The sequence below is a fragment of the Haliotis rufescens genome, unplaced genomic scaffold, assembly GCF_023055435.1.
Source record: "Haliotis rufescens isolate VD_foot unplaced genomic scaffold, xgHalRufe1.0.p SCAF_2, whole genome shotgun sequence".
Lineage (NCBI taxonomy): Eukaryota > Metazoa > Mollusca > Gastropoda > Lepetellida > Haliotidae > Haliotis > Haliotis rufescens.
In genome coordinates, this window is record NW_025963890.1 from 8,750,828 (window position 1) to 8,765,961 (window position 15,134).

The 15,134-nt window shown below is 40.4% G+C and overlaps 1 protein-coding gene across 2 annotated transcripts; it reads right to left on the bottom strand.

Annotated features, from left to right (window-relative positions):
* Positions 1-392: 392 nt before the first annotated feature.
* Positions 393-6,730, bottom strand: LOC124136222 (multiple epidermal growth factor-like domains protein 10). 2 transcript variants are annotated; one of them, XM_048399592.1, is made up of 5 exons: positions 6,564-6,730; positions 4,893-5,816; positions 4,264-4,363; positions 3,860-3,926; positions 393-2,548 (listed from the first exon to the last, which is right to left on the bottom strand). In XM_048399592.1, exons 1-5 carry the CDS (start codon positions 6,610-6,612, stop codon positions 2,513-2,515), a joined length of 1,176 nt encoding a protein of 391 aa, XP_048255549.1. In that variant the 5' UTR covers positions 6,613-6,730; the 3' UTR covers positions 393-2,512. The 2 variants fall into 2 exon arrangements, with proteins under 2 accessions (XP_048255549.1, XP_048255548.1); XM_048399591.1 differs by lacking the exon at positions 6,564-6,730 and having other exon boundaries at positions 4,893-6,173.
* Between the last annotated feature and the right edge of the window lie 8,404 nt (positions 6,731-15,134).

Genomic DNA, 15,134 nt, shown 5'->3' on the forward strand with positions numbered 1-15,134 from the left:
TCACTCACTCACTATAGATACAACAGGAAGAAAGAAACAGCAAGGACCTGTTCAATTTGCAAGATACTTTGCTGTAAAGACTGGACGCTAATAACCCCATCTATCGCAACCGACATCTCTCTTTACAGAATAGGGGCGGCAACATATCGACGACCGTATGTCTTGAAATAGTAGAACATGCTCATGTCTAAATGTGGATGTTTACAAGCGAGTAAGTACTGGTAGGTTTAGGAGCACAGGGTTTATTATTTCGATTGATTATATTTGGACCCGTGACTGAGGCAGTTAAAAATTTGTCAATGCATAGGTATGAGGGCTGATCACGCCGAACACCCGGGTTCGATTCCCGACATGGGTAAAATGTGTGAAGCCCATTCCTGGTGTCCCCCGCCGTGATATTGCTGGAATATTGCTAAAAGCGGCGTAAAACCATACTCACTCACTCACTTTACAGAATATGTTTTTTTTTTACAAAGGCTGACAGGGGGGTTGCGCACGAAGTATAGATTTGCAATGCAGAAATGCACCAGATATAACCAAAACCTGATAACAGAAAAATGAATGAAAACTACAGAGAGAAAGAATGTCACCACACTCACAGACAAAATATGTCAAACAAAAAATGAACTTTCGAAACATAAACAAAATCTATATACATCAACCAAAAATGTCACAGAAGAATCACATAACTGAAAATAAAACCAATAAAAAAGCAAATTAATTGGATAATTTGCACCAGCGATGTTTTTGTTTTGGTGAACAATCCTACTGATAAAGAATCAGGAATTACAACAGTGACGGTAACATAGGGTACAACAGGACAGCAGGTCGATACCTGCTTATTGGCATGTTTTACAAACAATGGATATGGATACCCTGACATACACTCACTTCTAGAAAGGATACTTTTATAGATGTAAGTACACTGTAGTACCCGTCATTAAGTTGATCATACTCATTGAATATGTAGAAGATCTAAAATACTATGTTAAATTACGGCATGCATACAACATATTGTAATTCCATCTTCAAATATGTTCATGTAAAATTAAAAAAAGACGTAATATGCTCCCCAAGAGTATGTTTTGTGAGTGGTCACACATGTAAAGAATAGTTGATCATATATGCTGAGTATTTCTCCCTTTCACTTGTACAATTCGACAGCGTATCATCCAAACGTGCATATATATGTTATGCGAAGGGAACACGAACACTGCAGTTGTACATACGTAGATCGATCGATATATTAATGGACGTCTACTGACATGAACTGGCACTTACCTCATGGACTTGCATATGGTAACATGTGGGTTTGCTAAGAGTGTAAAGCCTCGCTCGGATAAGTCTTATTTCCATATTTCTGTTAAATCAAACGTTTATTAAAGGTTTATTATTTCATGTATGTTATGCGCAGTCGTTCGTTTTGAGATACATCTGACAATAGTTTGCTTGTAGATACAAAATCCGGAATCTGGAATCAGTGCAGTATGTAAATGTAAATTTGATTGTTTTCAGTATTTGTGTTATATAATAAAAACTAGAGTACCATAGACAGATGATTCTTGTCGATAAATATAGCAACAAGTACACGCTGAACCAGTATATGTAGATGTGTTGTTAACATACACTGATTACTTACAGCGAGTATTGGTGTTGTACAAACTACACGCATTCGTTATGTGTAGTGTTGTACTCATATTTCAAATATCAATATATCTCTTGTTTCCGTTCATGTATTAGCTTTGTGCGTCATTTTCATGTTGAAATCTGTGTGTATCCAGATTAATATTTTTGGTTACTGTATACACCGAAACTTCAGCTGCCTCGAAGGACTTGGGTCTACAGAACATACGGAATTATCCGGAAACAAGATTTGGTTGGTTGGCTGCTTTGTTGTTTAACGCCGCACTCGGCAATATTCCAGCTATATGACGGCGATCTAAAAATAATCGAGTCTGGACCAGTCAATCCAGTGATTAATATCATCAGCATCGATCCACGCAATTGGGATTGATGACATGCATCGACCAAGTCAGCGAGCCTGACCACCTGATCCCGTTGTCGTAATACAGGATACACACAGATTGCAACATTAAATAGACGCAGAAAGCTAATACATGAACTTCCAGATCTAAAGCATGATACCTACAGTAAATATAACCATGTGATGTCAAGTACTTTCATTAAGTCGCATGTTTTACTCTAAAGGTCTCCACAAAGGGGTCTTTATGCAATACAATAAGTGTTACTATGGCCATTGGGAATTAAAGTGTAAGAAATATCACACATGATATACGATACACTTGTCAATTTTGCACAATTCTGAGATATATCAAAATCACATGTTTGTGCTGATAAAAAGAGCTTAAATTAAAAGTATATACTAGAATGTTGGTCGATCGACCCTGACATATTAGAACTCTCGATTGTCTCAAGATAGACCTTCTAATGCCAAAGCTGGAAATGATTAACACACATTACCCAACGATACATCTTCTTGTTGCTCGCGATCTTATGCGAGCAAGTCGGTTGTTGACGATTCCGGCTCCTACAACATATGGAAAATGGACTGTTTAAGGATTTCTGCTTGTAGGATTTTGCTGATGCAATGATTTATATTTATGCATAAGATAGTAACGCCACAAATCGCAAAGAACAAAGAAGAACGAAGCTTGGCTTGTTTCACGATAAAACATTGTTCTATTAAGACGTCATTTCTGGAGATTTGAACATCGATGTTACAAGGCAACGTAGCAAATGGCCGATATAATTTATATTCTAAATCAACCTATTGCCGATATGAAGCAGTGTCGCCGAAAATCACAGAGTAAAGTCAGATCGTTAAAAAACGGCGTTTATTATCAAACTCTCATTTTACGATACGTCGCATTTTGCTTACAACAAAGCCGAATGGGAGTTAGTGCTATGTCACTTATTTAAATACGATTGTTTATATGGTGATTTGCGTCAAGCTTAAAAAAATCGTCCGCATCTTAGTTATACGCGAACACTTGATTCATGGCATTTTGTATAGAGAACCAAAACACTTTGGCCTCCCTGGTATTACCATTTTCCTTTTTTGTAAACGGCAATGTATCTTATCTGGTAGTGTGTCGTTTCATGACATGAACACAACTACTACAATGACAAAAAACACACATCCTTAGATATATTGGGTACTGGTCTCAAGACTCTTTTGTGATTATCTTAAATGAACTCATTAAACGTATAATTAATTTTACAATCATTCCAAATTCTACCAACAGTGACTGTGATTATCAATGCAGGCACGTACACAGACGCGCATACGCATACACACACGCGCGCACGCATACGGACAGACAGACATATTTTTCCGATTATTGAGGTCGGCAAATGACAAAAAACGAACTATTGACATAACCTCAGTTGACCGATTGATGCATTTATTGTCATACGTTCCTGCTTGTGAATACATTGATAATTTGCTTACAATTAAAAACGTTATTAATGCGTAACACCAATAGAATGCAAGTTTTTAGCATTTAGATTTTGTTACAAATCAATATCGTGGTATATCACAAAAGTAAGATTATATTTTGATGACTAGCTCGTAACCATGTTCGTCAATTTGTGAATGTGTCTTTGTGTTTTTGTCTTTACAATATTAGGTGTGAGTGAATGAGTTACAGTTTAACCTCGCATGTCATTGTTTCGTCATGAAGTGACGACAACTACAGGAGTCCCGTGAACCACTTTACTGCCGTACCTGGGAATTCGACAGATTTATTTTACGAATAAATAAATAGACCATATCTGTACGTTCTCATTACACAGCGTCAGAAGGAACTATTATTCAGATGATTAAACATTACTATACCTCATTATCAGGAGCGTTTTCATCCGGGGCGTGTTTGATGCACGATGACAGGATGCGTCCCCGGAATCTGCAACACCGAGTTTGACAGATCAACCAACTTTTGTCACTATGTCGTGTTAATTGTGAAGTGTTATGATAATTAAATAAAAGTAACCTTCAGCATCCTGTATAAACTTTACACTGCAGAGTGACACAAACACATATACAAGTGCGTACCCCAATCTCAATGGTTCATAAGCCCGGAAGGTTTTTAATATGTATGGTGAATTTCTGGTCACTCCATCGGTTTCAAAACACATTTCAAGGCGTATAAAGATCTTTAATTTATAAACGCTTAGTCTTTATGCCATAGAAGAAAACTGGAATACGTGTTAGTCAGTTAAAGAAAATAAACAACAACTAACCTGATAGAGACCCCGATTAAAACTGCGATTAGACAGGCTATGGTTGAAATAATCACAATGGTAACATGTGATTCTTGCCTTTGAGTTGGGACGTCGGTGACTGTGGATGTATGAAAAACAGTAACATAATAAGGAAATAAATCTCACTTGTTTGTCTGTTTCAGCTTATGTCTTCTACAAGTAGATAGATTTTCAACCCTCAAACAATCACGTGATTGTGGTCTTTCACGGCCATAATGATATTGATCATAGGTGTTGTATTTGTGAGGTTTCAGTACAAATAAAATGTATTTGGGTGCGTGACATTTTGATTATGAATATAGTTTAATCTTTCAAACTTCAATAAACTGAAATACCTACTAATACCCTACCCTTTGTAAAAAATACTCATTAGGTGTATTAAAAAAAACTACTAGATCCCAATAAGTTAGTATTTTTGTATATATTCGATGTTAAGCGATTAAATGTCTCCGGATATCATCACGTTTTTAATATAATGGAACATTTTCACGTTATTTTGTCCAATAACAGAAATTGTACCAACAAGTCCTGTAATTACTATGATTAATTTCCATTGTACGTGTTACATGTTAAACGATGTATACTACAAATACTAGCATATCACATACATTGAGAGGTTCCGTTACCATCGATCATGGAGGTGCATTGACTTCTTCCATCATATGTGAACCCTTGGCGACATGTTGTACACTTGCCACCCTTCTGTTGACATTTGAGGCAGTTTTGAGAGCAGGCCAGCTCACAGGTCTGTCCCCACCACCCATGAGGACATCCATCGCAAATTCTGTCATCGCTACAACCGGAACCAAGACAGTTGCATTTCTTCTTCTCACAGCTAGTTCCTGTGAACCCTGCCTTGCACGATGTACACACCTCAGCTTCAGTGCACGATAAACAGTTGGGTAGGCAAGGGATATGGCAGAGAGGAGGCTTCCAGCCATGTACACAGCCGTGGGTACAGCGAGGAGTGTCTCCGTCAATCTCTGTACTGCAATCTTTGTCAAGGCATTTATCAGTGCAGTTTCTATCACAGGAGCGCCCATAATAGCCAGTTTTACATCCATGTAGGCACACACCCGCCAGCTGACTGCAGGTGCCGTGGAAACATCCCACTGAACAGGTTTTGTCACAATGAGTCCCGGTAAACCCGTCCTTGCAACCAAAAGCACATGAACCATCGTAAAAGAAACACTGTGAATCTGTACACTGTTTTCCACACTTGTGTTCACATTTATCTCCCCACAATGTGGGTTTACAGCCGTCCAGACAATTCCCTGTTGTACGGTCACAGTAGACACGGTCACTATAGCTCTCTCTACACTGAGGTGGACATGTCCGTGAACAGTTTGTAGAGTAATAGCCAGCTTGACACTGAAGACAAACTCCTGTTGTTTTGCTACATCCACCCGTGTCACAGTGTTGACACATCTTGTCACAGTAATCACCATACCTTCCAATATAACATTCCTCACATGTCCCGGACTGAGATATAGACAGGCAGAGATAGGCTGTACAATCAACAATGGCGATACCTAGAAAAAGAAATATGAAAGTTGGATTAGATATAGCATGAATACACCAATCTACTATACCCTGATATACATGTACATGTACTACATAAACATTAAAGGTCATGAATCCCCACCTGAACTCGTCTCCATATCCAAAAAGTCCAATTAGTCCTATTACAAAGTTATAACTTGATGTGAAACATCATGTGCTCTTACGGAAGGAAGTCTGCTGCTATGATTTAGTAATCACAGTGTGACTCGACAAGGGAGTGTTCTATCGACGTAATCTAAGTCAATATATTGCATATATGACTTGAAAGTCAAATCGTCACAGATACAAACTTTCACATGGGGAAAAGGGCAATTAAATACCATAGCACATTAATGTGTATATAGTTTTTTCATAGAAAAACTTTTTAGCCATTTGTGCTTGAAATATTTAATGCAAAAACATAGTTACTATTTTTTACACTATGCATGCGAAACGGTGAATACGATGAATGACTACCCTGTACGCCTCTACAGCAAAGTTTGGCGCCTCGGAGCGCCGTACAAGTTACACGTACCACTTGCTTTTTCCATTTGGGCATTATAAAGATTAAATCAAAAAGCATTTGTTAATATTTATCTAAGAATAATTTAGATTCCTTTAAGACACATCCTTATAATAACTTGAAATAATCTCATACAAACCCACCCCCATCTATCGTTCTGAGTTAAGTGTATATATTTCGTGGAGAGCTGAACAATACGTTCAAACATACTCACGTTGTAGGCACATGCATATGGTTATTGCAAGCAGTTGATATAATTCCATGTCAACAGTTGTACGCTGTAAGCAAGAAAAATGTATTGGTTCCACATTCAAAAGACACAAAGCATGTAGGTAATTCGAAAAGGTCTTTTATAGACTAGTATTTCGGAAATTGTTTGATATAGTCATTAGTTTGTCAAATGTCACACTCGTACGTAGCTGAGTCAAAACAGATGTTATACATCTCGTCATAATGCTTCTTTACGATTATAAAATTGTGAGTAGTGTTTTGGCTTAGGGACTGTACGTACAAACATGTACGGACTGAAACAATAATTAAACAATCGATGATGGGGAAGCATAAACAAGAAGCAAATACACGGAAATGTACACGCATTCGGTTTCATGTCAGCAAATAGACGGTCAAATGATTATTTCCCGTTTAACCTCAGATCGATTGCGTCCACAGAAAGAAGCGGTTGCATAAAATGTAAGTGTTTTGTTGTAGTTGTAGTTGTAATAGTACCAAATGATTACAGGGACAAACAACTAATGTATACATCTAACCCTTCAAGGTGAATCATATTCGTATTGAAGACGAGTTTCTGTGGTTCCGCACACTTATTCCAGATCGATAGTTTGTGTTGTCATCTCCTCTTGATGAACACCTATGTCGTGCTATTCCGAATAACTCTCGGGAACATCGTTTGTAATGTTTATGGCCGAAAAAGCATTGATATACGATGATACCGGGTTTTTTTCATTATATTCTATGTATTCAAACGAAAAATAAAGTAACCGAAAGTTCTTAACTTGTCTGTAACATTTACGGAAACTTACATAATACAGTACGTTCCAAGGGTGCAAAAGCACAGGCATCCGAAATTCTGATTTCAATAATGACCTGCTTTTACTATCAAACATCTGTCTAAAACAGAGAGACAATGTTTAAATTTAGGTTAAAACGCATGCACGCACGCACGCACGCACGCACATACATACATTCATACCTAATGAGATGAACTCTCTCTCAACGGCCCCAACACACATACACACGCACGCACGCACGCACGCACGCACATACATCCATGCATACATACATTCATACCCAATAAGATGAACTCTCTCTCAACGGCCCCAACACACATACACACACACACACGCACGCACACACACACACACACAGAGGCACACACACACACACACACACACACACACACACACACACACACACACACACACACACACACACACACACACACACACACACACACACACACACACACACACAGACAGAAGAGCATTCATCTTCACCGACAATAAACATAAACATTACAAGTATAATATCAAAATATTTATCACAAATACAACTAGTCCCAAGCATATGAACATACTTGGAGAAAAGCGCACACAGGATTAAATGAGTGTCAAGCGCCTTTGGTACATTTGATCAAATAATTTTCACCCTTGTAAACTTCCTTTTGCCATGATCGACGTCTTGACGGAGCATGAATGACACGGGACAGTCTTGTTATTTCCATACTGTTAAGGCGGAAGCATAAGCGAAATACTTCTATGCGTTGTTTTGTGACAAATGACATCTATTCCGCGTCTCCCCTGACGGCAACATTTGACGCATTACGTCTGAGGCCAAGACAAGATTTATATACTTTGGGTCATAAGGGAGCAAACATTTGATTTTCAGGGGGCGAGGAGGGGCGGGAATTTCTCTTTCTCTAAAAACATAATCAAGACCCTGTTTTACTGAACAATATATTAAATATAACACATACTATGATTGTCGGAAAATAATAATGTACCCTTACCGTGCAAATACACACAAATATAATAATATTATATTCCTGGACTCTGGTATCTAGCAACAATATTACATTTTATTTTGCGGCCGTGCAAATGTTTGGAATAATAAGTTATATGTAGGTCAGGGGGGGAAAGATCACTTATCAAATAGACCGTCCATCCGGAGAGCGGAAGATCCGGGGTTCGATCCCCGGCCGCGTCATACCAAAAGACGTTTAAAGATGGTACTTGTTGTTACCCTGACTGGCGCTCGGCATTAAGGAGACTGGTCGGCTCGGAGTCAGTATACTGTGTCTGTGCGGGGTATTCATGTTAAACTGCGGCATGATATCTAGCACTATAAATCGCCATCAGTCCGAACTAGTACAAGCGGCCACACACAGACGTGCATGCACGTCGCTATATATATAAGTGCAATAATCTTAACTTCTTTCATAGGCATTTAGAAGGCATTGCAATAATCTTGGACGCGACGCGAAACTCCATTTCACTTCACCTCACCTATCAAAGTATCAGTGGTCTTTAACGATCCTAAAGAGAACCATGTTTCTTTTTTTCACATATAAGAGAACGATCACATGGACAGTAAAAGCCAAGCTTGATATCTCCAACAATGTACGTGAGTGAAATTTAGGAATGACATCGACTACAGCACTGTCGTACCCTGACGTACTTGACCAACAACGCGCCCGCCACACAGTCTTTGTTTTGGACAATTTTTAAAGGGAAGGCACCATCACCGAATCCGTGAATTAAGATGAACAGTCCTTTGTTATACTTCAAGTCAGGGGCATAATTATTTTAACAGATTTTTTGACATTCTGCTAGCTGGCATGTTCAAATTGTTACATTGTTCCATGATGTCAGTATGCATGAAAATGCATGGATGTCAACTTATTTTTTATGAGGATCACAATAATAAAGGGAGAGCCAGAAAGAGACTTTACATATTCAATATCATTGCGTTCAAATTGCCACCTATGATGACCACGATGAAGGGGCTGATACGACGACCTAATGCGATGAAGTCACTGTCAATGTTGCGCAGATGTAATGTACGCAGATAGCAGTCCTCGTGGGGGTTTGTGACGCGTGGTCTGTCACTCTAGATCTTAGGCCTGTCCCTTGTGTGTCCTGTCTGGTTTTACCCCTGGAGAAGTCGAGCCACTGTCATCCGGTTGCAACCCAACCGTTTGTCGTGTGTCGCGCCCATTAAGTTGCCATACCAATAATTATTGTTATCTACGTTTCATCTGCAGTTAATCAGAGCGTTCTTTTTTCAAATGTGACACGTTCCCATCGATGTGCTCACCTTTTATACCGTGTGCATCCTTCCTGAATTTGTGGTATCAACACAAGTTTTTTACAGAAAAAGCGAAAATCAAAATCTCCGAAATGCACGGACTTGGACTCATTCACACATTTTGGCTGCATTTATGCAATCGTTTCTAGATATATAAAGGTTATAATATAGACAAAATAGATTTATTTCATTACACTTCTATTTCAGGTACCTTTTACGGATATGGATCTATATTGCCTTCACAATCATCTACAATACGGGTATGAATCTTTAAAATCACAATGTGAAATTATATCACGGGTACACTCACTGAACGAAAGCGTATTGCAACAAAGGGAACGAATAGACAGGGTAGTATTTGTTTAACATCCTGAAAATAACCGACACGAATAAAGTTATATTTATCATGAAGAGGGTTTTTTTAAACTTTGATGATGGAATATCCGCGGATTAGATTCTTTCCATGTTTATGACTAAATCAATATATATTTTCAAAAATGGATATCGGATTGGTGAACAGATTAAGCCTATTTGAAAACCTATCCCACCAAGGACATTTAACAATTAATAAGACTGTACCTACTGTTGCAATTTACCAACATTAAACATCTATTAATTGAAATGACATGTCATCCTGCTCCATGAATGGGATCATATACCAATACTGACCTTAACTGTATTTATGCAAAATCTGTGATAAATCCCCTAAACTCCATCCATGAGTTAAAACATTAGAAACAAAATATAGATACGCAAACGGTGCAAAATGGGTATTTCATAGATGATATAAATATATCGATAAACTTTTCAATATTCATAAGAAATCTCTGCCAAAGCAGTGTCGGAATTTTAAATAATTGTCCATCCAGAAATGGTTGAATATACAAAGTTTGAAATTGCCGCCAAATACAATACAGCAATGAGACCTACCTTGGAACACTGCAACTTAATACACAAAGTAGATATAAATAGAGTGTCGGTTGCACAAAGTAAAATTATGCCAAGCCCTTGTCACATTCAACACATCCACATCTGCCATAATTCACAGTATATTCATAACAAAGATTATCCCATCCTACGAGTTCCACGTGTTATAAACAGTGCATGGTGGCCATGTAGCGCATAAAGAATACAACCACAATGATCAAACCTTTCATCCAGAGTTGTACACTGAACGACACGTATTTCTGTCATCTAAGTTTGGTTGCAACTGTCGCCTCATGTGCAAGCCCTGCAACAACACATGTACATCGCGCTCTGCATCCTTTCTTGTACTGCACTTCAGTAGCTCTCCACATGAGTGAGTGAGTTGGGTTTAACGCCACTTTTAACAGTATTCCAGTTATATCACGGCGTGTCAGCTGAATGTGGGAGCTATGCCCGAAGTGATGCAGGTCTCAGACGTTTACCACTTCGTTGAAACCTAGGAACATAATCGGGGCGAATCGGGATTTGAACCCATAATCATAGGTTTCTGGCGTGCCCAAGGGACGCAACACTGCACAGCGAATCGTTGCGCCCTAGACGACTGGATGTTTAGATGTTAAGTTGTGGTGATACTTTAAGTGAAACCGTATACATTATTGTTTTACAAAATATACTCTTAAAAAAAGAAACTTGACACTGACTTTCAAAATGTAATATAATGCGATTGTTTCAAAATAGGACACAGAACCAATAATTGAAACACTGTTTGAAGATCAATGTACACAATGTTCAAAACATTAATCGTGTCACCTAGACAGACACATGTACACGATACAGATAATGTCACAGGGGTACAGAAAATGTTACTATCGGTTGTGCCCACTACGTGCATCAATCACCGCTTGAGACCGTTGACCCATAGATGCAATCAAGTTGTCAATAACACGCTGTTGGATGTGCTGCCATTCATGCTGAAGTGCATCAAGAAGCGCCGGAAGTGTTTGGGGCGGTGGATTCCTTCCGCGAACGCGTCGATCCAAGTCGTCCCACAGATGCTCCATCGGGGACAAATCTGGTGACCGGGCTGGCCAAGGTAATGTCTGGATGTTGTTGTGCTGTAAGAGGTCCTTACAAACACGTGCAATATGCGGTCGAGCGTTGTACTGCTGGAACTGTCCGCCATGAACGTTGTCGCGAGGAAGAACGTAAGGCTGCCACTTCTCACCATTATGCCAATCCCAATACAGGCAACAAGAGGTCTACACCCTCGACTGCCACTTCTCCCCATTATGCCAATCCCAATGCAGGCAACAAGAGGTCTACACCCTCGACTGCCTCTTCTCTCCATTATGCCAATCCCAATACAGGCAACAAGAGGTCTACACCCTCGACTGCCACTTCTCAACATTACGCCAATGCCAATACAGGCAACAAGAGGTCTACACCCTCGACTGCCCATTCTTCCCATTATGCCAATCCCAATGCAGACAACAAGAGGTCTACACCCTCGACTGCTCATTCTTGCCATTACGCCAATCCCAATACAGGCAACATGAGGCCTACACCCTCGACTGCCTCTTCTCTCCAACATGCTAATTCTCACTCAGCCAACAAGAGGTCTACACCTTCGACTTCCTTCACTCGCCAATATGCTTATTCAAAAGCAGGCAATATGAGGTCTACACCCTCAACAGCCTTATCTCACAAACCAGCCAGCCATGCTCATCCAAGTCCAATGCCACCTACTTACAAGAAGACAAACAAGTCGGTCACCACTGCTACAAAATCCTCCAACAACAGTGTCCACACCAAACTACCATTCATGTCTCGTCCCTCCAGCCAACTGAGGTCTTCTTCCTCTTCAACCAAATCATGCTCATCTCCACAAAACAACTTTCCAAAGCATACAAAAATTGACAATGACACTCTTGACTCACACAGTGTCTCATCAGAAGATATCAGTAGAGATGACATAACATCCTCTATATCTGTAGACTTTCTCTACAAGTCGGGTCCTCACGATCCTCCTTCAGGCCCTATGGTCTTTGCTATAGGAACTGACCTTGATGATAAAGACTTGGCAGAAAAGCAACGTAAATCCCCTGACCTTCGCCCAATCATGGACTACATTGAAAAAGGTGAAATTCCTTCCACCTATACAGATGTTCAAGTCAAGGGTCTAACTGGCCTTGCTCAAGAGTATGACATACGTGATGGTATTCTGTACCACTTCTATCATGCAAAGCATCAAGGTCAGAAAAACAATCGCCCTCCTATGGTAACACAGCTAGCTGTCCCTGTCTGCTGTCACAAAGAGCTTCTTTTTGCCTACCATGATTCCAAAGCTGGTGGTTGCCACTTTGGACGAGATGCCACTCGTCAGACAATACTCACAAAGTATTACTGGCCAGGATTATACCAGGATATTGAGAATTATGTCAAGTCCTGTGATGACTGCAAACGCTCCAAAAGAAGGACAAATGCCAAGCCAGCACCAATGGTGCCCATGCCTATTGAGGACACATTCTCTCGTCTCCATGTTGACATCCTCGGGCCATTGCCTGAGACTAAGGAAGGTTATAAGTATGTTCTCCTTGCAGTTGATTCCTTCTCACGCTGGACAGAAGGTTTCCCTATGCGCACCCAAGAAGCCTCTGAGGTTGCATCAATCCTGTTCACTGAGGTTTTCTCACGGTTTGGTGCTCCCCGTACACTTCTTACTGACAGAGGTAGGCAGTTCACTTCCAAGCTGGTAAATGCTCTCTGTGAACTCCTCGATATCAAGCACTACTACACTTCGTCCTACCACCCCCAGACTAATGGGATGTGTGAAAGGAGGAACAGTGTCATAGAGCAGGCTCTCCGAACATATGCTGACCTGATCAGACCAATTGGGCCAAACTCATTCCATGTGTTATGATGGCCATGCGCAATGTACCTTGTCAATCTACAGGATATTCACCACACTACCTCTGTTTGGAAAGGAAATGAATCTTCCTTTTGACACAACCTTGCTGCCTAAATCTACCCTCGGCAAAGATGCACAGGGTCATCTTCAAGATCTCTTGAAAAATCTGAATGTGGCAAAATCCCTTGCAAAGGACAACATGTCTGCTGCTCAGGATAAAAGCAAGAATCTTCAGGATATCAGAGCCAAGGAACCTTCATTTGCAGTTGGTGATCAGGTTCTCATGACTGATCAAACTGTCAAAACTGGCCTTTCCCCCAAACTGTCAAAGAAATGGATAGGACCTTACAGAATCATTCGCATCGGTCTAAACCATACATTCAAACTACTGAACACTAACACAAACAAAGAACATAAATCCTTCATTGATGCCAACAGACTTAAAACTTACACACCTCCAACCCCTCGAAGACAACCTGCACAACCAGCTCAGCATCTAGCAACACCCACTCAGTCCACGGCCTCCCAGCCCGACAATCCTCGTAGAGAAGCCTTACAAACAGCTCAGCATCAATCAACTCCAACTCAGTCAACATCCTCCCATCCTGACAATCCTACCACAACACAGCACACTTCCGCAGAGCATCCCATTATGCTACCTCACCACTCGTCTGATAACTCTGACAATATTCCACAGAGTCCAACATCATCTGCCCAACCAGATGATCAACTTTATGCTGTAAAACGCATACACAAAGCTAAAAAGAAGTCAGGAGTAACTCATTACCTAATTGAATGGGAAGGTTACCCCCAACGCACCTGGGAACCTGCCTCCAACCTTAGTGCGGAAATGATAAGTGATTACCATACATTTAGAACAGGATCTGGTCACAGACGGAAACGGAAACACAGATATTTTGCAAAATCATAGGTCGTGACCTTCCATGCTATTCCTCCTGGCAACAAGTCAACATTTGTCAAGGTAGATGAGCTCTGACCACCCCCTACAGGTAATCAAATTGCCTTGTGTTCTATAAGTGCTACGCAGTGAAATGTTGTGGCCACAACTTTCCTGCATCAATGGTCATCCCATCTGACTTGTACCTTGGTTTCTTTTTGTCTTTGGTCCATCATGGAGAGCCACTATCCTTGAGTTCGGCTGATATTCGTGCCTCCTGTCCTGAGTGACCTTGCTTTGCCTCCAATCCCTAACTATGATACGTACACGTCAACTACCGTTAATCTCTCGTTGTCATCACCACCTTGACAGACTACAATGTTACCATTCTGTTAGGAATCTTGGCTGTTCCTTGGGCAGCATTTCTCATCCTTGTCTCAAAATCTCAACTGTCTTCTCCAAGACTTGAGTGTGCCACAATTCCAATTCTTCAACTCACTCTGTGTCCTTCCTATTGGCACATCCAACCGCCTTCTGGTGCCCCACTTCCCGCACATTCACAAACTCTTTAAGCACCCCTTTGCCACCTATATCCTAATATTTCACCACGGATACTTTCAAGTCGTAGACCTAGCGTGATGTCAAATGTTTGACAGTGTAAGGGCAAATTGTTGGGGAACGCTAAAAACTCCCTCATCACAAAACAACCTTTCCTCAAACCATATTAT